This window comes from Hypomesus nipponensis, chromosome 4, assembly GCF_054491055.1.
Source record: "Hypomesus nipponensis isolate SF chromosome 4, ASM5449105v1, whole genome shotgun sequence".
Lineage (NCBI taxonomy): Eukaryota > Metazoa > Chordata > Actinopteri > Osmeriformes > Osmeridae > Hypomesus > Hypomesus nipponensis.
This window is the reverse complement of record NC_140364.1, coordinates 5,293,790-5,318,135: the sequence shown is the minus strand read 5'-3', so window position 1 is coordinate 5,318,135 and position 24,346 is coordinate 5,293,790. Positions and strand designations below refer to the sequence as shown.

Below are 24,346 nucleotides of genomic sequence, written 5' to 3'. Positions count from 1 at the left end.
GCAGCATAGTTATATTGGAATATGTTATAAAGAATATATCTGCTTCAGATAAACAACTACCATCACAAGAATAAAGGGACAATTCTCTCAGTGCATTTTGAACCAGTGGTGTCATATCTATCATCACCAAGTGCTTGCTGTTGCTTTTCAAATGTAGTTGAAACTGTTTCTTAGTTCTTGGGCTGAGACAGGCAACTTTAGACCAACAGCTACCTCTTGTGGGCCGTTATAGTAACACGGCCAGATATCAGTTCTAAAGGCTAATTGTTTCACAGTCTGTCATTTTATATACTTACATTGCGTTTAATCAGACTATTATTTAGCTTGAGAAAATCTTGATTACACAACATACTGTCTACATTTGACTTAAGATTATAAGATAAACAGTAGCTACACCCGTCAACACTGAAAGAGGGAGTGGTTATTGGAGAAAAAAAAACATTGGTCAACAAAACCGTTTTTCTAATTTTCACTTTAAATGTAGTTCTTGTTAGATAATGCTGGTGGACTATGAGTGCATAGATAGTACTGCTGTATCAGCATGGTTCCTGACTCGTTTTGAAACCCTTATCAATGTCCCTAGAACCCAGTTTTGTTTCATCCTCTTGGTGTCACGTGTACTCAACAAAAACCTGATCCGTTATTACTTCACAAGATCATGTTCATCCTGTGTACTGTGACGTTGCATTTTTCCAATAACTGTGAAACACCAAGATCACGGTTTCATAAAACATGAAAACACAACCCCTACCTACAGTTACTTTATTGCATTATTGCTGATTATATCAGAATGTAACTTACAAAAAAGAAAACATATATATACAAACATGAATAGGAGATCATGTAACATAGGCCTAATGAAATAACATTTTAAACAAATGGATTAATGAATGCATAATTATATAGTAATTTCCATTCCATCAATGACGTAAAGAAATCTTGTGTGTGCTGTTGAATCAAAATGTATTACAGTACAGAAGTTTTGACGTAAATGCAAAAAGCAAACCTCTGGAATATACATAGACTTAAATATTAAGGAAATATAACTTGCCTTTCTCGCGATGCACATCGGCCCTAGTGATTGGTCAGGAACAGTTAAGGTCACATGGGTACTTGGAATTCTGGGAGACAAACAGTGGTCGGTATGAATAGCATTAGCGTCAACAGCAGTTACTACTACGGGTGCGCGAATATAGACACAATCGGCTTCAAAACAAGCAGGCTCTGTCAACGACTTTGTCACTCTTGCTGTCACTTTGCCCGGGGAAGTGTACTAGAAGGTCAATTTCAGTGTCTCGAACGTTGAAATGGAACTACTTTCAGCAGCAAACGGAAGACTGGCTAGCTAGCTAGCCAATCTTAGTGGAAGAACTGCTGGCAATGATTTATGCAAAATAGGACTGGGGAGTATCAAAAGTTCAAGTCTTCCACGGATACAGTAACCGACGTGTGCAATCGCTGTCTTCAAATCGGTTCCTGGATTTCAACTGTATTTTTAGTTTGTAGAATAATTGATGTGTCCGTTTGCCAAATTAATTGATCCTGTCCAACGCTTTGATTTTCTGTGTTGATAATTGCGAGATGGCATGTGTCTAAAATACAGCCCCGTTACAAGTGGTTTGATTGACATGCTTTACAATTATTGTAACTCAGATACATTTAGATTAACTAGATGTGGACAAACTATTGGGATTGCTAACGAAACATGAGAAGAGCGGGGCTTTTTTCTGATACGTAGTCGACTGCAACAGGCGTCCTCTGTTTTCTGGGGGCTATGGGTGTCAATAAATAGCTATCAATAGCCTTACCTGTTCACAAATATTTGACGAGTTGGCCCATTGCTCTTATTGTAAGTTTAAGTCTTTGGAAAACGGGCGGGTTTGAATCGGAAGTCTCATCCTTCGCGTCTAGGGATACCCACGCAACATTAATCTGAGCGGCGCTGTCGCCTTGGATCGATTATCCTGGGCCATCATGTGGACGTCGGGGTCCACGACCCTCCAGCACTTTGTTAAGATCCTGAAACATGCTGCGGGTAAAGGGCAGATTCAACTAAACCGTTGGTTGCAGAGGACATCCACAGATGATTGCGACAAAATAGACATATTGATATGCAACGCCTTCGATGAGAGAGGCACCGTCGGAAAACCTGACGCGGACACAGAAATCAACGACACAGGGATTTCATTTACCGGTGACTTCAGACACCCGTGTTGTATTACTACCTGCTGTTTCAAGAGCGCCCTGCTCGCGTGCATTTTGACTGCTGTGTGCTTCTCTTCCGTGGCTCTCGTGCGCCAATACCTCAAGGATCTTCTCCTATGGGTCGAAAGTTTGGACAGTTTTGTCGGAGCCTTGCTGTTCATAGTTGGCTTGATTATCGTTTCGTTCCCTTGCGGATGGGGGTATATTGTTCTCAATGTGGCAGCGGGCTACCTCTATGGCTTCGTACTTGGTATGGGACTAGTTATGGTGGGAGTTTTGATTGGGACCTTCGTGGCCCACCTTGTGTGCAAGCGGCTATTAACTGACTGGGTGCTTAACAAGGTCGGGAACAGTGAGCAACTCAGCGCCGTCATACGAGTTGTGGAGGGTGGAAGTGGACTCAAAGTTGTGGCCTTAGCAAGACTCACGCCGATACCATTCGGCCTCCAAAATGCAGTTTTTTCGGTGAGTAGGCTTTTGCCAAACATTAAAAGTATTAATGAAAATAATCAAGCATTCGTGGTCTTGTATCCCCTATATGAAACCAGCATATAGTCTTAACGTTTCTCCCCAGGGGCCATATAGGCTATGGTGTAACATGTAGGATACCTTTTTGACATTCCTCAAATTAGTTGCACTTTCCCGACCTTCTGAATTGGACAATGTATGGAAAAAAAATATGGAAAGTTGGATTGGCACAATTCCCTTCATTCACAAGTAGCCTATAATAGAAACTCCATAAGCCATATCTCTTAGACAGTGACATGTGCTGCAAAGCCTTCCAGCTATGTTCTGTACACAAGCTTCACCTGAAGTGTTAGAACATTATCTCAGTTCATCTCTGGCACTTGACAAGCACGGTGAACAGGTTGAACAGTATGTGACATCGTAATGACTGCGAGGCACGACACAAATATTTGCAATAGCTAGGTGGGTTTATAATGGTGGACATTTTGAACCAGTGATGTCATATCTCATCACCAAGGTCGGGACATAGTTCCTATTCCACCTAAGGAACTCAACCTCCACAAACATTCTTACTATGCTCACCACCTAATAATCTGTGTTTGTATTATTCATTTGAAAATAAATGATCATCAATAACATTGATACAAGAAATAGCATTATTTATATTTTAATGGATAGAAAAACCCAATGTTCCACGTTAGAAAACAGAATACGTCACATGCACAAGAAGAGAAAGCAGTATTTTTTTATGGCTTAATTTCAGCCAAGTTTCTCTCTTAAAACTATACTCGGCATAGCCTCTCGATCCTGGGTGACTGATTAGCACTTTCCCCTTTTGAGTTTGATTAGCCCTACTGGAGGTCAGATGGCTGAGTGGTTAGGGAGTCGGGCTATTAATCAGAAGGTTGTTGGTTCAATTCCCGGCCATGCCAAATGACGTTGTGTCCTTGGGCAAGGCACTTCACCCTACTTGGAGAATGTCCCTGTACTTACTGTAAGTCGCTCTGGATAAGAGCGTCTGCTTAATGACTAAATGTACTACATGTACTACTTCAACCATGGGTCCTACGTTGAGCCCTGAACATGAGGCACATAACAAAGCTCCCTGTTCAACGGTAGAATTTCACACACCAGCAACTCTTGCTGAACCTGCTCTTTATGCCGGTCAAATTCAAGGGCGGGTTGGTGCTTCACTGGCGGGAAGAAAGAGTACTATACGCTACCAACGACTGCTCAGTCCTGTCAGGCAATCCATTTGACGGGTTAAGGTTACTTGTCCTGATGGATAGGGATTTGTGAGGTGAGTAGCTTGTTAGCAAGGCATACCTAAGATGGCAGATCAGTACCCATCCCCCCGTCCCCCTCCCGTCACTTAAAACTCAAGACGTCTGTTGAATGATTTAAATATGTCAGAGTGCCGCTAGCCAAAACCATATCTGCAATGCTCCTCAAGTAGCTTGCCTAACTACAACCAGCGTTGCTGTAGCCAGCCTACCCACAGTTTAACGCTATTTTAGTCTAGAGAAGACGTGTCAGAGGCCAGGCCGCTCAAGGCTACCGCCTTCCCGAAACACGTTTGTGAGGAGAAACCCTGCAACGCTTCAGTTTTGTCTCCAAGCCCAAGGGAGCCAGAAACCTTGGCCACTCCCAGATTCTTTCTCGGTTAGCCATCACAATGCTCCCTACCTAGAGGCGTGTGTCTGTCTTCTGTTTGGATGAAACCCAATCATAGGTGGGGATTGTATTAGGATGCACTCAGGTGCGAGGTTACGATGGAATTCTCCCCGTGGCGCCTCTACCCTTGGTGAGAGCTTTCTGTAGACGGGGCTACATTTCCAATGTGCCCCCCTGTGCACTTTTTTGCTGAAGCGGATAATACTGCTACGGTAATCTAAAACGCCATAGACTGCATGGCTAGCAAAAAATCCAAACTGGGCCCAGGATGAGAGTGAAGCACATATCCAGGTCCCATGCTGTGTATCGCATTACACGATCACACGTCTGCATCCTCCCACCAAGCCTCATCCATCTTCCAAAGATAATGAGGCGATAAAGGAAGGGGAATTCATCAGCTGAAATATAGTCCTACTGACGGGGAGGTATGGTTTGCTTGGCCTACCATGTCACCGAGGGACAAACTCCCTCATTCAGTCAGGCTACCCGTGCTTATTATACACACCGTCTTTCCTGTTCCCCAACAATTTCCCGCCTCAGTTTCTGCAAAGCGACTAGGCCTAGGCCAGGGTTTCCCAATCCTGGTCCTCCCCTGGCCTAGGCTACACGTGTCTCTTCTGTTGGGAATATTGTGGGGATTGTCCTCAGTCAATTGTTCTACCCCACAAGATACATTTGCCTAAGCGCTAACTCTAATGGTATATTAAACATTGATTGGGTGCCTTATTTTGATCTGCTGGTTTGTATAACCCATGGATTCAGAGTTATTTTCTAAATAGGTGAACTATACCACCCAGCCCCTCCCCTCACCCAGCCCCTCCCTTCACCCAGCTCCAGCCTCGGTCAGAGCCGAGACAGCTGTGAATGCCTCTCTGAAAAAGACTCTACTGAGCATGTGAGCTTTTAGAGCCAGAAGAGAGAGAGGAGGGAGGGGGGTGGGGAGGGGAGGGAAGAGAGATGAGGTGGAAGGAAAAAGAGGTGGAGGAGAGAGCGATGCATAAAAAATGTGTGTACTTGGTGAATTCTTCATGGTTATCGTATCTGAAATGAATGTTCCTTAGGTAGTATAGGTTTGGTTACTTCAACACGCATGTGTCCTCTTGTCGCCTAGCCGTTCACCTGCTAGGCTTAGCTACAGCGATAATATATTCAGTGCCAAGGTCATGTCAACACACACACACATTTCCAGGAGGTTCAAGGGTGCTTGAGGCCCAATACCAAGTTTATATTTAGGATTTGGTCAAGTATAGAGAAGGAACGAAGTCCATCCAGAGAAGAGAGTGAATTGGCTCCATAATTGTCAGTTACTCAAACCTCTGATTAGTGAGTAACGGAATAGAATCAAGTAATCATTGTTGGTGTTTGTCATACAACTACTACACATATTGATATATAATTGTATATTCAAATTTGACAGTAAAACCCACGTCCTTGGGGCACCCTGGTGGATCAGTCAAGTGTGTGTACCATGTAGGCTAAGGCTTACCACAGGGGCCCAGGTTCAAATCCAGCCCAGGCCAATTCCTGCATGTCCTCCCCTATCTCTACTTTACCTACCCTGTTTCTCTTCACTTCATCTGTCCCAACACAGCAGACATACCTCAAAACAACTAGCCTTAAATCCTGCGTTACTCTCCCAGGCATGCTGGTTCTCAGGTGGACAGCCGAACGCCACAGATGTGGGTGTTCACGCATGATGTGCTTTCTGTGCACCAGATCACAGACGTGTCCTTGCCAAACTACCTGGTGGTCTCATCCATGGGCCTGCTGCCCACCCAGCTGCTCAACTCCTACTTGGGCACCACCCTGCGCACCATGGAGGACGTCATCGCGGAGCAGAGCATCAGCGGATACTTGGTCTTCAGCTTGCAGGTGAGTGGGATTCTTTGTTAAAAAAAAAGACATTATCTGTAGATTTGATGTGAAGAGAGAAAAATCGTCCACCTTTTCTGTTGTTCGTTTTGAAAAGGTGAGAAACCTAGAGAAAATGTTAAGCTACGGTTGGGATTTTTTTGTGTGTCTTTTCCGGTTTTCTTCCGTTGCTGGGGTACATTAAGCTCATTGTGCACATCTGTCAACATGAGGAAAAAGTACTCTTTCAGTATTTTCAGCTTTGAGAAAGGAATTTCAGCTCTCTTCCCCAAACGCTAAAATTGCAAAAAATACTGCATGTTATTTGATCCTTCAACGTTAGCTTTAGACGAGTGTCTGTGTGTTTCATCACTTTGTGTCTTGGGTAGTGACAGGCAACATTCTCTTGAGCTATTCATTTAAATAATCTGCCAATGTACTGTCTATTTAGGGCCCAATATCAATTTAATTGGCTTCAGGTTTCTAGTGTGTTTACAATTGAATGGTAGCCTAAATGCTTAGTTTGTCACAAACAGGCAGCTTTGTGTTTTTGTGGGCTCAGCTCTCCAGAATGGCTTTGTGTTTGAGGGTTTCTTTGTTGCCTTAAATGGAGGTGGATCCAAAATTAAACAGCCTTCTTGCTCTGCCCATTAATTAATGCACGCCATATGATTTCTAGAATGTTCCAACGGCACTGTTGTTGTCCCGCGTAAACTGAGTGAACCCAAAACTTCAGTTGTATGTAGGGCAATCTGAAGAATGACGCTGTCAAATATACTTCACCAAATTCTGACATCTCCCCCCATCTCTCATCCACTTGAAGACATAGAACACACACACACACACACAAATGACAGGCTTTAACAGCACAGATTTCATCTGTATAGAGCCTCTCCCTGGAGCACTGGAAAGGTTGAGCTAGATGACTCGTTCAAGGGCACAACGGTTGCGGTCCGGTCTTCATAGGAGCTGGCAAGGCCAGGAATCTGGCAAAGCCACAGATAGTTACACCTGTTCAAGTCTGTGCAATTTTCAGTGATCCAAATGTGACATAACTGAACCAGCTGGCTGTTAGCTGGCTAGCTCTGTAAACATGGTAAAACGGTGCTGTAGTTCGTTCACCTAGGTTACTCCCCAAACAATGTATATGTTTGTACTACGTAATCAACTCGACGGACAGTTGTCATGTCTATGCAAAACGGACTTGAGTGAGGCCCTATTCAAATAATTCGCATAGAGAAAACAATGGACTTTCTGTCAGTGGCCCTAACCCTAACCTTCCTAAACAGTGTCTCCACCTGTTCTTTTTTCTTCTTGTTTTTCTATTCCCCCAGCCCAATAGTGTACTCCATATACAGTACAGTCCAATACTTTCTCCTGCCCCCATACTTTAAGAAGCCGTAGCAACAAAAAAAACAAAAAAAAATATATATATATATTTTGTTTTAATACTGCCTGCTTTCGAATTAGTGATCTATGCTTGTTAAATATGGTGTAGGAAATGTTGTTGAGAAGCAGTTTTTGTCATATTTGCCAAATTAAACTTCACACCTTGATAGCAGCCAATACATGTAAAGGTTTGACGGTAATATTAAATCAATCCTGCATCTATGGGCGTCACGAGCTTAGCTTCTATTCCATACTATTCAAACCAAGCTTTAACTGTGAGGACAAGTAACCAGATTCACTCATCTCTCTCCTCCAGATCATCATCAGCATCGGGTTGATGTTCTACGTGGTCCACCGCGCACAGGTGGAGCTCAACGCCGCCATCGCCGCCTGCCAGATGGAGCTGAAGACGTCCCACATGAACGGCAGCTCCACCAATCACAGCGGCTTCACCTACTGCAGCAAGAGGGCCTCGGCAGGGGGCGGGGTCAACGTGGTCTGAACACTGAACTGGCATTGGGGGGGGGTGAAACTAAAGTGTTACACACACACACCCCTCCCCCTCTCATGTAATCAACGGGTAGCGAGGTCGTACTACGTTCCATTAGGGTGTGTGATCCTACCAAGAGGGCGGGTTGTGTGGATCTGGCCGGTTTACGGCAGAGGACTGCAGAAGTTGTTTGCAAACCAGGTAGATGGTGTGTTTTCTTCACCATCTGCCCACCATGGCACCTCCCCCCCCCCATCACAGCCAATATCCAGGCTGAGTTCTGTGGATAATCTCTTTTAAAGTGCGGGACCATGGTTCATCAACAAACTGGTATCCTATGAGCGATGACTTAATGGTGTCAAAAGACATACATTTGTTTTTTTTGGTTGTTGTTTTTACCCCCTTTCCTTGAAACTGGACTTATCCGGCTCTGTTACAAGGGTCGTTATGCAGATGGTCATAAGTTAAATAGGCCTCAGTTGAGTATGTAATTACAACAATAGGCATAACTGCTGCCTGATAATAATATGAATGTGTAACCTAGATCTTTTTACAAATGTACCAAGGAGATGTCATTTTTAGAAATGCCTACTTATGTGCTGTGCATATTCCAGTGATTTGATTTTCTTCATTTCTTATTATTTTCTATACATTTTTTAAGTAATTTAAAGTCAATTTCTGATTAGCAAAATGGAAAAAAATGTATTATGAAATTGGGGTTTCTATTTTGCGGTTTAGTTGAATTCTCTTTTCTGTTTCAAAGTGTCTTATTACTAGGATAGACAGGAAAAAAAGGAAAAGGAGAAATGTCTTTGTAAGCGTTCTAGCCAAACGAATTCTGCTGGCTAAGATCACATCAGACAATTTGGCCTGTCTGTCCAGGATTGTTTCAGCAATAATGCTGCGCTGATCTAGGAACAGATGGATAAAAGTGCAAGTTTCTCAGTGGGACATTTTTGAATGTTCTGCCAGGAAAACTGAGTGCAGTATGATTGACTCGAGTGTTAGCCTAACCAGTCTCTTCTCTTTGCCAGTAGGATTCCTGCAGGAGTGAAAACGGCAGCCATTTCTGATCTTTAGAAATGTTCTTTAATTGGAGGGAAGCAAATTTTATTTCAGCTGTTTCGTTTTAAGCTATTTAGATTCTTATTTTGAAAGTTGAAACTTTTGTTTGCTGTTTGATAGTTTGTTTTCATTCATTTTGCTGTGCAATACAACTATACGATGAACGGCGTGATTGTCAATTTCAATGCTGTAACCAAACACAAAAAAGTTTCCTCCATGCACACAACGGACTGGTGATGTGACAAAACTGTTAATTTTCTACGTGCCATAACGCTTATTAACACCTTTTGAGTCAAGGGTACACGTGACTTACTACTTAGTTATTACTATGTAATTATCTACATATGACTATTATTTCCATGTCAGGTTTGATTTGAAAGACCTTTCGGACACAACTATAGACTATCCATAGATTTATTTGCACAGTTGACAAACAATATTTTTTATATTGAAATGTAATGCTGGGTAAGGATTGGTTCATTTAAGTGGAGGCTTTCTTGAAAATGGTGTCTGACAATCAAACAGGATATGGACACAAATGAATGAATGTGATCATGGTGTGTATCAAACATATTTTATATTCTATCGTGTTGCTGCTCCTCAAACTGAAAGGTTTGATTGAGGGAATATTGAAAAGGGCTCCTGTTTTTTCTCTATCTCAAAATTCTGAGTTTTATTCTTATTGATGGCCACAATCTTTTCCCCATCCTCTTATTTCCCTACTCTGTTCTTAAGACAGCACAGACAGTCAACATGTACGTCAAACACATTCCCTTGCTGTTTGTTCCCTCAAAACCGGTTAAATTACTTTGTATGCTTAATGTCTTTTATGGAATGTCCTCACATTTCTTCTGTGGTTAAAAGGAACCCTTTCTGTCAGAATTTAGCAATAACGTATAATAATGTAAAAGCAAGCAATCTTTTTATTTGTATTGTTCTATGAACCAAAGTCAGTGATCAATTGGATACAATTCAAAGAGTGATTTGCTCAATTTTTTTAATTATTAGAAATAATATATGAGCTGATAATTCCCCATTTTTCAGCTCCCAGATGACTACAACTTCAATTAGAATCAAGTTCATTTTCACCCCGGCACTTGTTCTTGTAAAGGATGTGTCCTAACATTCCCAGGCTTGTGCAACAACAACCTGCCTGTCACCTTGTGCTGCCTATCTGACATGTATGGACACTTAAATGCTGCCTATGACTTGGTAGTAGATTAGATTGTTCACTAACCATCAGCAAACTGTCAAGCAACCATTCTCCCAAACAAACTCTTGCTTTTTGTCACCGATCTACTTTAGCAGACTGTTTGGTTTATGAATATTTTTACGTGATAAGGCTATTTAACATTTTAAGGCCTATTCAAATAAAACATGACATTTTCACTTTGTTGAGGGGAAATAACAAACTACTCTGCCAAGTCTAATGCAAAAAAAAAAGGATTTTAGACCATGATTTGCCATCATGGTGTTGCTTTAGAGATCTTTTTTTATATTAGCTTTGGTCCTTCATAGGTTGACTCTAACATAGACATAGTTATGCAACTACAGATTTCTATGGGAAGTCTTTCATAGACACCCTGCAAAGCCCTTGAATTTGAGATCTGTTAACTACTCCTTTAAAAAAAAAGGACAAGTTGAATGTCCGATCAAGAGCCTACTGGTACTATGAAACACTTCCCCCACCTGTATCAAGTGCATTACACATATATACTGTATTTTGTAATACAGAGAATTTTACAGTGTATTAATTGATATTTATCGCTGTACTATGCTTGTCCAGTGTTATTTATGAAAGGAGGAAATAAAAAGCTGTCACTGTTTCTTAAATATGTGTTTTTAGTTTATTTCAAAAATACATTTTGTTTTTGCAACTGGCTTCAAAGTTCGATGTTATCTATTGCAACCTTGCCCTGTTTTGATTATCTGGTCAATGATTTACAGAGGTCAAGTGATATAAAGTAACAAGAGTCATCTTGTTTCTAACATTGTTTGCGGAGTGCTGTCAGTTGTCTGTTTATAGTTTATCTGTAGGGAACATTTTGACCAGCTGCGATCCCTTAAACAGATATAAAGCCTCATAACAGCTCACTCAGGTCAGCAATGTCACACTGGTTATCAGGAACACACCTCAATTGCCGCAGCCTACATACAAATGTCAAATTAATGACGTCCATATAACGGACTTGAGATGAGTCAATATATTGTCGCGACTCAATATAGGCCTACAGTATGGCTCTTTCCTTGGGAGACGCTGTGCTGGATTACCGCCGGCGCGTAGCGTCGGTGCGCACGAGGACATAAAGTCCTCTAGTCGTTCTCACACTGCAGCTCTCCTTCTAACGCGGGCTTCTGGCGCTGCTTGTCGGAGCGATTTCTGACTGGGGTGCTGATGGATGTGGTTGTGCTGGGGTGGAGCAGCAGAGCAACACAGGCAACACTTAGGCATGCCCTTGCCTTGTCTGTGACAGCTATCTAAGAGGGTAATTCAGCATTGGGGGAAGGGTAGGCTTGGTGGCTTGTTATGGTGTCAGACCAGGGGGTATGTTTCCGAACATTTTTGTGGCTGACAGAATAGCTTCGATTGGGGGCCTGAGAATGGCTGTGTGTCTCCTGATGCCAGACAAATGAATAAATACACACAAGTGCTGCTTGGTCCTGCAGCCATCTGCCTTGAACTTGAACTGCAGACAAACAAGGCAAATATCCAGTCCCCTCCCAATCATAAGGACAGCTGTCAGGGTAAAGGTGAGCCTTGATGCTAATCCTAGGTAATATCTTTCTCATTCCTTCACATGGTTTGGGTGCAAACTTCCAATTGGCAGGCTGGTCCTCTACTACTGCCCCTACTGTGCCCAACAACATTACCCACACTGCACTATTTGGAATAAAAGGGCCCACATCGATAAGGGCACTGACTTGCATGATGACATTAAGAAAAAGTGTTATGTTGCACTGGTGGCAATGACTGAGCAATACACGAAAATACATGTTGTGCTTTCTTGAGCCAGGGTCGAGGGCATCTCTCTGTAACAGCTGGCAAAGACAAACACGAGGGAAAGTAAGGTAGCGTTACTCTTCAAAAGACATCTGTGGCGGCGTGAACGTTTTCAGTATCGTGGCTGTAAAAGGTTGATAGGTCCTGACAGAAGGCTGTTACTCAAGTCTGCTGGATACAGTCACGTGACTGTCCTCCTGCCCAAGACAGCTGCTGCCTCCATCTGTATCTTCCAGAGAACTTGCGAACCATCCCCCCCCCTCCGTCTCAGGAGTGGCTGGACGGCAATGCAAAGGAGAAAAGTATACCATACATCTGAAACCTTTTTAATACATTATTTGGATTGTGTTCTTGCACAACTCTCTAAGGGTTCTGGCAAGGTTATCTTGTCCTTCCTCAAGCCATTTTTCTTTTATTCGTGACTTAATTGTTTGTGCAACACTTACATTATACACATACAAATCTCCCACTTCTTTTTAGAAGGAAATTCCAATACATGCTATGTCCAAACCTAAGCTTAGCTAAACCTTATTGTACTAAGATTGTCAATCTCTAACCTTCTACTGCTTGGGTTTTAAGAAATGTTTACGACCTTCTTCAATCTTGGCACCAAAGTGGCAACAAAACTTCGTCTGTTAATGATCATTCTGGAGAAGAGGTGCATGGCTGAAAGGGGACAGGGGCTTGTTATGGTGCCTTCTCTGGGGCAGTCACAGCCATGTCCTCCCACGGAGGTCAGCTTGTCTCTGAGGGATGGGCGTTAAAGCCAACTGTCTTGCACTCAGCAGCCCTCCCAAATGTCTCAGAGCACTGAGGAGGACACCACAAGGACAACATGGGAAGAGGTTTCTTGACAAGCTGGCTGGGGATAGGACCCGAAATGTCATCTTACTGGGGGGTCACTTTGTGTAATTTATAATATTATAATAATATTGTCCTTTTTGTGTTTTTGGGGGGGTGTTCATGTGATGCTCAGTGTGTGTGTGTGTGCTAGAGAAATTGACTTGGTAATGAAATTGTTTAACTACTATTTCCAGTCACCCCTAATCCCATAGGCCCACTAAATCCTAGAGCTTCTAAAGCAAATACAATATAACTTCTGAATATAGAAACACCATGGCAAAATTTAACCTACAACATACTGTGTCTAATTTGGACGAGAGCAAAATTGATTAGTTTACGTCATCTTCTGTGATTTCATAGTATTCATGTCTGAAAGAAGATCTTTTCACAGAATATATGAACTCCAAAATCCAGAAAAATTGATTATGAATTGAGTATGGCATCATCCTCTGCCAGGAACCTTGGGGTTACCATGGATGACGAGCTCTCCCTCATGGCCCACATTGCTGCAGTCTCCCAGTCGTGTAGATTCGCCCTCACAACATTCGGAAGATCAGGATATACCTGTCTGAGCACTCCACCCAGCTGCTAGTCCAAGCACTGGTCCTCTCCAAGTTGGATTACAGCAACTCGCTGCTCGCTGGTCTCCTAGCATGTGCAACCCGCCCTCTTCAAAGGATTCAGAACGCAGCGGCCCGCCTGGTCTACAATCTACCCAGACGCTCCCATGTTACCCCGCTCCTCATCTCTCTCCACTGGCTACCCATCAACGCCCGTATCAGATTCAAGACCCTGGTACTGACCTTCCGAGCAGTGAACGGGACTGCACCCGACTACATCAAGTCTCTCCTGCAGCCTTACACCCCCACCCGTCACCTACGGTCTTCTTTAGACAACCGCCTGGTGGTCCCACCGCTCAAGACCGCCCTTTTCCAACACAAGTTCTTCTCCTTCCTGGCCCCCCAATGGTGGAACCAGCTCCCAACCTCCATCAGGGACACTGACTGTCTCCCCACCTTCAAGAAAAGGCTCAAGGCGCACTTCTTCCGGGAGTACAACGGCACTGAGGAATGCTTGATTGGACCTGATGTTAGTTTCCTCCAGGATCACAATGACTCTTATTGAGTGACTTGTTGCTCTTGTAGGTTAGTTATTACGAAGTTAACTTTTTTACTTGCTGTGAAATATTTTACTGTTGATTGTTCTTTTACAGGTACTCTTTGTGGTTCATGTTGTTTTAATTTGTAACTTGTATAACTGCATGCTCTTATGGTTCTTCCCTTTGGCACTTGTTCAGTTTTTTCACAATGTATGCTTCATGTTTTGGCTGCTTGCAATGTTTGGGACTACCTCGTTGTTATGATTAGTGACCTATGCTCTTTTGTAAAGCTCTCTCTTGGAAGTCGCTTTGGATAAAAGGGTCTGCTAAATGCATAAATGTAAATGTAAGAATCAAATATCCTTAAGGGGCTACAAAGTCAAGGACAGTATAAAACATTTAATACTTAAAAAAGCTATGAATCTGAATGAATCTATGAGATATAAATATGTTATTGTATTTATATTCAGTATTTACTCATCTTTGTGTTTGAGGACAACCGCTACTTCACTTGCCGTAAAGCTTCCAATTGCTGTGGTTTTTCGAAGTTGACCTTGCAAAGAAACAAAACACTGCCATCTGCTGATTGTAGTGCATGTCCTGTAGTACTATAAATTACAGTGGCTTTGTCAAATACTATTTAAAGATCAATGTGACACTATCACCTTTCCATACAAATACTAGCACAGATACTGCACTCTAGCGGTCTGATGTTGTAAATGAATTGCACTAAAACCCTACCTTGCAATAAGACATGGCTTCAACATGCTGGTTGTTGTACTGTCTTTAATTGAGAACAGATCAGCCCATACACCCCAAGGTGGCTTATCTATGTTCATAGTTCTATGTTCACACCTGAGGGAAAGTAGGCTACGATTATGCCAATTATGCTGCAGGTTATGTGGATTTGAAGGTGTAGAATCTGGATTTGAATTAGAAATGTGTGGAAACAAATGGCCCAACACGCCCTGCTGTTCCATCTGCTTTAGTATACCAAATGAAGTCAGTATCTTACATCCTTTGAAAAATGACTAAATAGGTTAGATTCATATTTATTGAAATTCTCTCAATGTAAAAACTTCACATTCGACGCTACATTCATTCATTAAACATATTGACATGATCTATGCCAGGATCTTTACAGGTGATATACCAAATATTTAAAGTTTACTTAATCGGTCCACAGCAGATCACATACTTACACTTAAGCCTTTTGCCAGTATATGAAATGCTTAGTCTTAAATGAGGGATCAAGTCAGCAATGGACGTCATAATACTTTACAATTACCTCCTGGGTATGCGTGAAGGTTACTTCTAAAAGGCACTTTCGTGGGAAATAACGGAACAAAAGTACTGTGCCACAGGATATCACAAACACCACCTTGGAAGGCACATGCCTTTGGATATTAAAACAAAGCTCTAGTCTTCAGACCCTGTCACAACACAGGGGGGGGAGGAGGGGACCCTGGTTCTCAGGACGGGCCGACAGTGAAGCTGCAGTAGATTCCCCAGTGGTCACTGGTGTAGCGGCCGCAGTCCAGCTTCTCCTGGCCCAGAAGGTCCATGTGGTCCGGAGCCAGCAGGGGGGTGTGGGAGCCCTCCTTGGCCGGGCGCAGGTAGACGCGGTCGAAGCGACAGCGGCTGACGTAGGGCACGCTCTTGTTGCTGTTGGCTTTGGTGTCCCAGGTGTAGCGGCAGTGCTCCTGCTTGCCCAGGCGCTCCCACACGTCACACACGCCTGTGGGCAGGCCGCCCACTTTCGCCACCTGGGACAGAAACGGCCGAGCAGGAAGTGAGTCGGCATACGGCCTAAGCGAACAAGTGTTGTCGGGGGGGGGGAGCGCGCGGGGGGGGGGGGGGTTGCTGTGACATTGATGGGTGCCCAATAGAGTGGTTCCTCTTCTCGTGTGTGGGGCTGCATAACACGCCTAAGGGGAAGTCGTTCTGCCCCAGGCGGGGGGAGGGGGAGGGCCATGGACAAGACCTGGGAGTGAGCTAAAAACGTTCCCACAATAGATAGCTACTTTGACTGGCTCTATGGACAATCAGTTGTCATGTCAGTTCTATGTTTGTTATCATCTGATTCGACAGAAACACCTGTTCTGAATCCTGTTCATCGGCCAAATACAGTATATTAATATTGCTGCAGCTAGCTCAATCCTGTGCAGGTTGACCTTCGTTAGCTACTGCACCAGGTAAGCTAAATCAAGCCCAATTAGAACCATTTCAAGATATTAAGATGGTTCAGTCCCTTTAAGTCTGAAAGGAGTGTTTACGTACCTCCGTGTCTCTTAGGTTAGTGTCCCCTCCGAACAGGGCGGTGACGTGACCAGGGGCTTCTTTCATCCTCTTCAGCACCACCTTCAGCTGTTTCATACGCTCCTCTGATTGGCCTTTACAGCTCTCAAAGTGTGACGTCATCAAGCAAAGCTCCTGACCCATAAACCGAACCTGTCCCAGACAAGGGATTGTGTCATAGTTTCATGAGAAGGGGACTCATCCATGTACAGAATTGTTTCAATGATTGTGTAAACTATGAGAAAACAGCTCTCTGCTCTCTCAGTAGAATCTTGTCTCTCTCTCTCTACTGTCCAACACACACACACAACAACAAAACACTCGGTTTCGCATCAAGTTCTCAAGCGGGACTCTAGTGTGAGAACATGCCTGCACCCACAGCCTTATGTGCCTGCCGGTATGTTTCACTGTGTAAGACTCTAGTTTATCTACCTCACTCTGTCTATTTCTTTAGAGAATACTTCCAATTTATATCCATCCTTTGTTACAGCACTATCAAAGTTTCCCTAGTAGAGACAGTTCATTGTTCAAACCGACATACAAGCTTGACTTCTTGAATCAGTCACCCTCAGGGTCAAAGTCACACAAAACCAACAATCTGTCACGTAAACACAGACTAAGAATAATCAATTTTTCTTTGACTATTCCATATAAGGCCTCACTCTGGCAGTGACCAACCTGAGCGATAAGGAGATTTCTCATCATCTGGGTGCTTGGGTAAGCAACAATCTCACTGTTCAGGAGCTTGACTGTTGACTTCTTTAGCATCAGACCAGTGAAGTAGCCTTCTTCACCTCCTAGAATTCAGTATACAAATAGAGGGGGTTATTACGGTCTATATGTTTTGCTGTGTTGTGGGCCTACAAAGGGGTCTTCCAAATACAGATCATTGTTGTCCTTATGTTTTCCTTGTCTTACCTTCAATAATTGTGTAGCTGACAGCCCGTTTCTTCAAGTACTGAACATATGGTGGAATAAGCTCCTGTAGTAACACCACGTCAGGTGTATACCTGTGGAAAAGAAGATGAAAGAGAAAGTCATGCTGGAATAGTCAGATCAACGATTTTATCACTGTCAAAGGTGGGATTCTAAAACTCCATTCACTCAGACATGACCTAACCCTAACAGAGATGTTATGCCAAACACAAATGTATGCTGTTCGAGCAGATACATTTAGTGTGTCCGAGCTGAACATGATCAGTAATGCGCAACCAACGGTGCCACTTACAGGGCCAGGTATGAGCACAAGCCTCTGGCTCGATCGCCCAAGTTGTCCGTGTCGAGTCCGTCTACATTCCAGGTGATCAGGGACAGTTTGCCGTCCAGTCCCGGGTCCCTGGGGGATGTGGGTTCAACTTTGGCTGCTGTTGACTTACTGCTGGAAGAGGCAGGCTCCTCTTCGGTCAAGTCAATGCTGCAAGATTTAAGAGGCACGGTTGTCATGGGGGGCCTATCTTACAAGGAGTTGCTGGGTGCATGGGTTTTAAAACGCAAACGTTTGCGTTTGTCATAGCATTAAAAGCTGCAGTACTGCCCCCATGCAATATGAATGTTAGACTAAATTATTGAATCCAATGCTTACCAATCTGCTTTGGTGTTGTCAACCTTCTGTCTCTTCACTTTGGGGCTGCTGTCCCATTCTGGGGAATCCGCCACTTCAAAAACAGCCTCCATGTCAGCCTCAAAAAACGAGTTCAATGCTCTCTGGAAGGCAATGCAAGAAGCAGTTTGGCAAACTTTAGGGTATTGCTTTATTATTTGTCTTTACTGAAAAATACTGTCGGCTAATTGATGACGACAACAATGTCAACATGCTTGCTAGAGATCTGACGAGGTAGCTACAGAAGATGTACCTCCATTTCCCATTCATTTTCAGCAAGATAACACTGAGCCACAGCGCTATCTGAGCCTGTGATTGAAGCAAACTCCTCACATTGACCTGTTCTGGTTTCTTCCACCGAAGTTTCCACCGACGGTTTGACTGACTCGGTTACAGAGCTCATCTTTATCTCTAAATTCGTAGTTTACATAGACACAGCAAAGTATCATTGGTAAATATTAGTTTTCGCTTGAAGTGTACCTGCCAAAGCAATCCGTTAAAACAACAGATGGAACCAAGGTTGGAAGACTATTAAAAAATGTATTTACATTATTATTTACTTGGTGTTACACTGTATGTCCTGTGGTGAATACAAATGACATTTTTTGGAAAGAAAGAAAAATAAACAGCCCGACGGTGTGACGAAATAAAGTAAAGTGGAACCATATTAAACGTACGCGGAACGAACACACAACAGAACGGCGTTTGCCGAAAGGAAATCAAACTACAGAAGTTGACATTGAACACTTTCGGCACTAACGATGGTTTCCCTATCTTTGAACTCGTTAAAACAAATTATGAGGGCTATGGTGGATAGTCCCGGGTTCGATAGAGTGTTAAGTAAGGTACGTTCCCTTCACTATTCTGCGACATAATGTGTGGATAGATGTTGATACTGCACACTTTGCAGCTTGCTAGCTCAGTCAGTAAAAGAGCTGTGGTACTTTCTTGCTGATTTACATCTGACAGGGCAATACACCATTTCACATAAATCAAAAGCTTTTCCGAATGTCATGCACACTTCAACTAGCATTGTTTCTCACTCGTAGGTAGACATTGTGTCCGCTACTCCGGGCAAGGTGGTTTGCGAGATGACGGTAGAAGAGGAGCATACAAACCGAGGAGGGACTCTTCACGGGGGGCTGACAGCCACGCTGGTCGACGTCATCTCCACCACCGCAATCATGTACACAGAACGTGGAGCGCCGGGAGTTAGCGTTGACATGAACATAACGTAAGTTGAACATGTTAACTACGAAAGTATTTTGTCTACACATACAGTGCATGGGGGTTCTATTATATTCTACCCATATTTCCTGCTATGTTACCATGCATTACAAAACTGTGTTGAGAATAACAAAAAGCAACAACATTTTGACAGGTACATGAATGCTGCCAGGGTTGGCGAGGATGTGCTAATCACTGCCCAAGTGCTGAAGCAGGGCAGGACTTTGGCATTTGCTACTGTGGACCTCACAAACAAGTCCACAGGGAAACTTATTGCACAAGGAAGACACACTAAACACCTTGGTAGTGCCTAGTTTACCGACTCATGTCGGTAAATCACCATATCATATAGTTCTGTAATAAAGCAGTGTACAGTGAGACAAATCGTATGTGCCTGAAAACTGTAAATACTTGTATACAAAATAAATGGACAACACAGAGTTGCTTTAAATGTTTTGCACTGTATTGGTATATGTTCAGCAGTGTTGATGTAAGAGATTGAGAACACAATGAGGAATAAACCCAAGACATGACCCACCTTAACCCTTCAAATCGAACATGTTTAATCAAAAAAGCAAAATTAAAATGTGCTGACCTGTGACTCACACACCCATTGACATTTGCACTGCAACAATTAGTTCTTATTTTAGAATGTTTTCTGGCTTTCTAATTATGGAATATAACAATCCAAAAACCCATTAATTTTCTCAACAACTTTTGTTCCATTGTTAGGTACATTAGCTTTAGGTATTAGTTCCTCTGTAATCAATTCCCCATAAACCCACACCCAGAAAAAAAAAAACTAAAAACAAATGAACCCATCTGATTTCAGTAGCTTGAATGTTTACTACATGAATAACTTGTGGTAACAACCTTCAGAATCTAAACCAACATATTTCAACCACTAGGTCTGTATCACACCTTAGACAAAACTGTCCAATCAAGTCATTCATAGATCTTACCAAAGCCCTGCATGGTTTGTCTCATAGGAAAGCAATGACACCCAAAATAAACATTCTAAAATGTCCAGCAAAAACGAAGGCGGTTAAAGCAAAAGGAAGCGATACCTACACCAAATGATTCTTGACAAATATTTTTCATCTTGTTTATATCTGCTACACAGGAGTTTTGACGCCTATACTCATCTGTCCTCAAGACTTTTCAGATTGCACAAACTGTAAATTTCCAACCCATTTCCCCTCCTTAAAAAATTACAGTGATGCTTTGACAATCCTGTATGACAACATGGACAAGAGAGAGTCCACCATAGGAGCAGAGTGACGACCTGTGTTGTTTGTTCCTGTTTTGATGCAACGTAAAGAGTTCCTTCGGTGACTGGTTTTGTTTACAGCACAGCTCCAAGAGAACAATCAACCACTCAAATCAATGTTCGTGCAGGTTCAGATAAACCAAAAACAGATGAATGGATGAGGGGAGGGGGGAGGAGGAGGAAGGAAGGAAAAAAGGAGAAACAAATCCCAGAAGGAATTGGTACGGGGAGGTGGTTTGGGTTGGGTACACCCAACAAACGGGATGGAAAAATCAGCATAGGGAGGATGGAAAACTAGTGGTACAACAACCAAAAGAGGGATCCAAGCACAAGTTCAATTCTATTAAATGGAAGAATGGAGATGAGATAAACTTGCTTCAGTAGCTTGGGGGTGGGGGGAGGTTAGCAAGGGAGTCTTCCCTGTGTGGCTGGGTGAAGGAGGCCCCTAGTCTGGCATGTACGGACGCAGGTGGTCCTCTATGTTTCCCACCCCCCAGCAGGTCAGCTGGTCCTGGGGCAAGTACAGGCATAGGCTGCACAACTTGAAAACTGTGGCCTTGGTTTTTGGAGTCTGGGTGGTGAAGGCGAGAGGAAAGACAGAGAGAAAACACAAAAGGTAAGTCATTAACATTGCCGTGGAAACAGTAGCAATAAGGCCAAGATATTTCCTTGGCACAAACGTTTTCTAAAGAGCCAGAATTGGTAAAAGTGGTCTTTTCACTGATTACTGTTTTTGCACAAGCTCGATTGTATGATGGTGCACTCTACAGCCGCTATTGGAAACATTTCTGGCCAGTCAATAAAATCAGCTCTGATACACGTTCCTAAGTTTTCCAATGGCTAGGCCAAACTGTTACTGTCAAACGCCACACAGTTAAGAAGGTCATTAAAATATTAATAACCTCTTTAAAAAGACCATAGAGTCCATCTTTACTTTATATTGAACATGTTTGCATGTCAGAATGCCTTTAAAAGCTCTTACCTAACGAGCCACTAGAGAACAGCAGGGTGGTTAACGTCAAGCCCCGAGTGACCAATTGACTCAAGTCAAGGCTGCATTGTCCTTGCAATCAGAATCCTAAGCTCGTCAACGCAATGTTCCGTGATGAATGAGAACAGTTCTGGGTGACCCTGTGGCACACGGATACTGGCCTCTACTTCTGTATCGAGGGACTGACCTGTAAGTGCTGTCTATCCATGAAGAGGAACACAGACTGCGCCGGGTTGTTCATCACCATTCCAGCCTTGTCCTTGCGTCCCGCAGCGTGCAACAACTGCTTCTCGTAGTCTCCGTGATGAAATTCAAACTTGGCCTGTGGGGTCAGAACAACAGGATCCAGAGACTAAGACTGGGCAATTCCTTCAATCACGTTCTTCACCGCAGCGCCAAGGCCCTTCCATACCATTTTCTACCAACTGACTGTTTATTGGTGCACATAGGCCTGGTTGGCTTGACCAAGCCGAGCGATTTGAGAAGCACCAGGGCGCTGTGCCAGATGCCACAGAGGATAAGCAGGTGGAAGCAGCCAAGCCTCAGCGTCCTACCTGAACAGGCCTGTAGGGCTCGTCATCCGCCCCCTTCCATCTGGAGAACAGGAGGCAGACAATCTTCTCTATATCATTGCGCGGCCAAAGGATGAAGTCCATCTCCTGAGTGCAACCAATGACATCCTGGGACAAAATACAACAACAAGCAAGGTGTAAGGACATATTGGCCATTCAACCAAGAGCCGACTTCAGCATCAAAAGACAGATTCAGACAGACGGATGGTGGAAAGGATTTGGATACGGCCAAAACTGGAAGCATGTTTTTTTGCGCGGCTTGAACGCTCACGGCTGACTTACCCTACGCATCGACTGGTATCGCGGAGCGTGCAACTGCACAACATCTTTTTGCAGGAGCTCTATGGAGCTCTCCAGGGAGTAGCTGGACTCCTGCACACCTCTGAGGATGTTCTCTTCATAGTTGTTGGTCATCACCGGAACCACTTCGGCTACCTCGAAAAGTGCAGACTTCTTTTTCTGGCAAAGTAGAGGGGAAAATGATTGTCAATGAAATGTTAACATAAAATAAAAAAGCACAACATTCTAGGAACATAAATAACATTGTTTCACTTAAAAGTCTTGATTTGTTTCTCTCGCCTGTCAGCCTTTAAATGTATATGTTTTAGAGAAGATCTTTGGTTCCTTTACTCTGACCTTCTCAGATCCTGACTGGGAATGAGTCAAGGAAAGACTTTGGAAAATCAGTCAATCTTCATTCAATGTCCCTGTGCATCTCATAGACTAGTAGTAGACTGTACTTCATCCTTCTAGGACTAACCTTCTCTTTGAACACGAAGGCTATGTAGATCTTGAAGTCAAACTGGTCTGCCAAAGATTCCCTTTTCTTCCGAAGTTGAGCACGGAGTCGATTCCTCGTATGATTTCTTCGCGAGATTGGGTCCCCCATGGTTAGATTTTGATGGTAGTGGTCTTTTTCCAGAATATTTGACTATAATTTTCTGTTTTGTCTATTTAATTTAGAGCGATATAGCTAGCTACTTTGTGGAAACAATAGCCTATATCCAATGTAATGCAAGCTCATCAAAATACCCACAAACTACCAACTGAAAAAATAAACAAATGAAAAATCCATCTAAGTCATTTCTACTTTTTGAAAGGGAATATGCGCAGGATGACTGCATTACTGACTACATTTCTCTTCAAGTTCCTTAAGAGATCATGTTGTTAACGCATGAAGGCCAATTGAACTTTAAGTTAACAAGTCACTGGCCACAGGCTACAGAGAAGTTTTAACTGAAAACAACAAATTACATTTAGTTGCACTTTTCCTTTGTTACTGACAGCAACAAAAATGATAACTACTATCAAAACCCATATTGACACTAACTTTTCCTTGCTAGTGAAATAGAATACACAAACTAGCAAGCTGACAAATCCTCTATTGGGTTCCTCTCAAAAAGTCGTCCATGGCTGGCTGTTTGTGTTTATTTCTCTGAAGAGAACGCGTTATGAACGTGTTACTGAATGGTTGGGGGTACAGACAACCATGGCAGGTAAATGTAGATGCCAGGAGACGTTGGCACCGGATAACAACATTGAAGTCTACACAGTTGCTTGACATTTCGGGTTTTTACTGCCACTCAATTGGCCCTTGGCCTAGGCTGCCATTGTCGATACTCATGATGACGGCGTATTTAGCTGACTAGCCAAGTTGAGCTAGCTAGCTAGTCTAGACATACACTTTCAACACTAACTAGTTAGTGACCCAGCTGGCTAGCTACATTGTATCTTCAAACTACTTGGCGTGACTGAGGCCTATGCACGTCTGGCTAGCTAGCAAACAGTCATCTTTCGTTTACATTTTCTGCCTTGTTCAATTTGGCTTGGTATGTGATGTCGACAGACTTGCACGGATGACTGGCTAACTGTTGTTGCTCGACGTCAGCATTTTAGAAGATATTTTCATTCTTTGTCATTTTTTCTGACAATCTCGTCGAGAAAATCAGATGTATTGCCAACAACTGAATAACAAATGGTCAAAATCTGTTTCACGAGCTGAAGTTTCGAGGTATGATCTGCGGCTCGTTCGTGCTTTTTTTCTTCAGTCGTCACAACCACCAACCCTGCATGCCATGTCAAGATAAATTGACAAACCAACTGAAATCCTCCGTTCTTTCAGTCGACACACGGCGTGGTTTGTCTCCCGGCGGACCCATATTTAACGATGTTTTGTCAAATGTTTTGTTCGGTTCCTCCGGAGTGTTCAGCGCAGGGTAATAATGGCTCGACTTGTCGTTGAACAACCTACCCAAAATGGCCGAACAGCGTCACTCAACTACAAATATAGGACAACGTAGCTG

The 24,346-nt window shown here is 43.2% G+C and overlaps 4 protein-coding genes across 5 annotated transcripts; 2 read left to right on the top strand and 2 right to left on the bottom strand.

The window, feature by feature from the left end:
• The first annotated feature begins 1,120 nt into the window (after positions 1 to 1,120).
• Positions 1,121 to 10,975, top strand: tmem64 (transmembrane protein 64). Its single transcript, XM_084695917.1, has 3 exons — positions 1,121 to 2,670; positions 6,064 to 6,219; positions 7,904 to 10,975. Exons 1-3 carry the CDS (start codon positions 1,975 to 1,977, stop codon positions 8,087 to 8,089), a joined length of 1,038 nt encoding a protein of 345 aa, XP_084552043.1. The 5' UTR covers positions 1,121 to 1,974; the 3' UTR covers positions 8,090 to 10,975.
• Positions 10,976 to 14,941: 3,966 nt separating this feature from the next.
• On the bottom strand, positions 14,942 to 18,594 carry tdp2b (tyrosyl-DNA phosphodiesterase 2b). Of its 2 annotated transcripts, XM_084695916.1 has the most exons (8): positions 18,532 to 18,594; positions 18,237 to 18,394; positions 17,966 to 18,087; positions 17,612 to 17,797; positions 17,302 to 17,393; positions 17,062 to 17,180; positions 16,366 to 16,536; positions 14,942 to 15,851 (listed from the first exon to the last, which is right to left on the bottom strand). In XM_084695916.1, the coding sequence occupies exons 2-8, from the start codon at positions 18,384 to 18,386 to the stop codon at positions 15,558 to 15,560; spliced, it is 1,134 nt and encodes a 377-aa protein (XP_084552042.1). In that variant the 5' UTR covers positions 18,387 to 18,394; positions 18,532 to 18,594; the 3' UTR covers positions 14,942 to 15,557. The 2 variants fall into 2 exon arrangements, with proteins under 2 accessions (XP_084552042.1, XP_084552041.1); XM_084695915.1 differs by lacking the exon at positions 18,532 to 18,594 and having other exon boundaries at positions 18,237 to 18,483.
• Positions 18,595 to 18,667: 73 nt separating this feature from the next.
• On the top strand, positions 18,668 to 19,744 carry acot13 (acyl-CoA thioesterase 13). Its single transcript, XM_084695921.1, has 3 exons — positions 18,668 to 18,828; positions 19,033 to 19,217; positions 19,365 to 19,744. Exons 1-3 carry the CDS (start codon positions 18,745 to 18,747, stop codon positions 19,522 to 19,524), a joined length of 429 nt encoding a protein of 142 aa, XP_084552047.1. The 5' UTR covers positions 18,668 to 18,744; the 3' UTR covers positions 19,525 to 19,744.
• A 5-nt stretch (positions 19,745 to 19,749) lies between these two features.
• On the bottom strand, positions 19,750 to 24,317 carry c4h6orf62 (chromosome 4 C6orf62 homolog). Its single transcript, XM_084695918.1, has 5 exons — positions 22,804 to 24,317; positions 22,326 to 22,502; positions 22,026 to 22,151; positions 21,659 to 21,793; positions 19,750 to 21,051 (listed from the first exon to the last, which is right to left on the bottom strand). The coding sequence occupies exons 1-5, from the start codon at positions 22,930 to 22,932 to the stop codon at positions 20,926 to 20,928; spliced, it is 693 nt and encodes a 230-aa protein (XP_084552044.1). The 5' UTR covers positions 22,933 to 24,317; the 3' UTR covers positions 19,750 to 20,925.
• Positions 24,318 to 24,346: the final 29 nt, after the last annotated feature.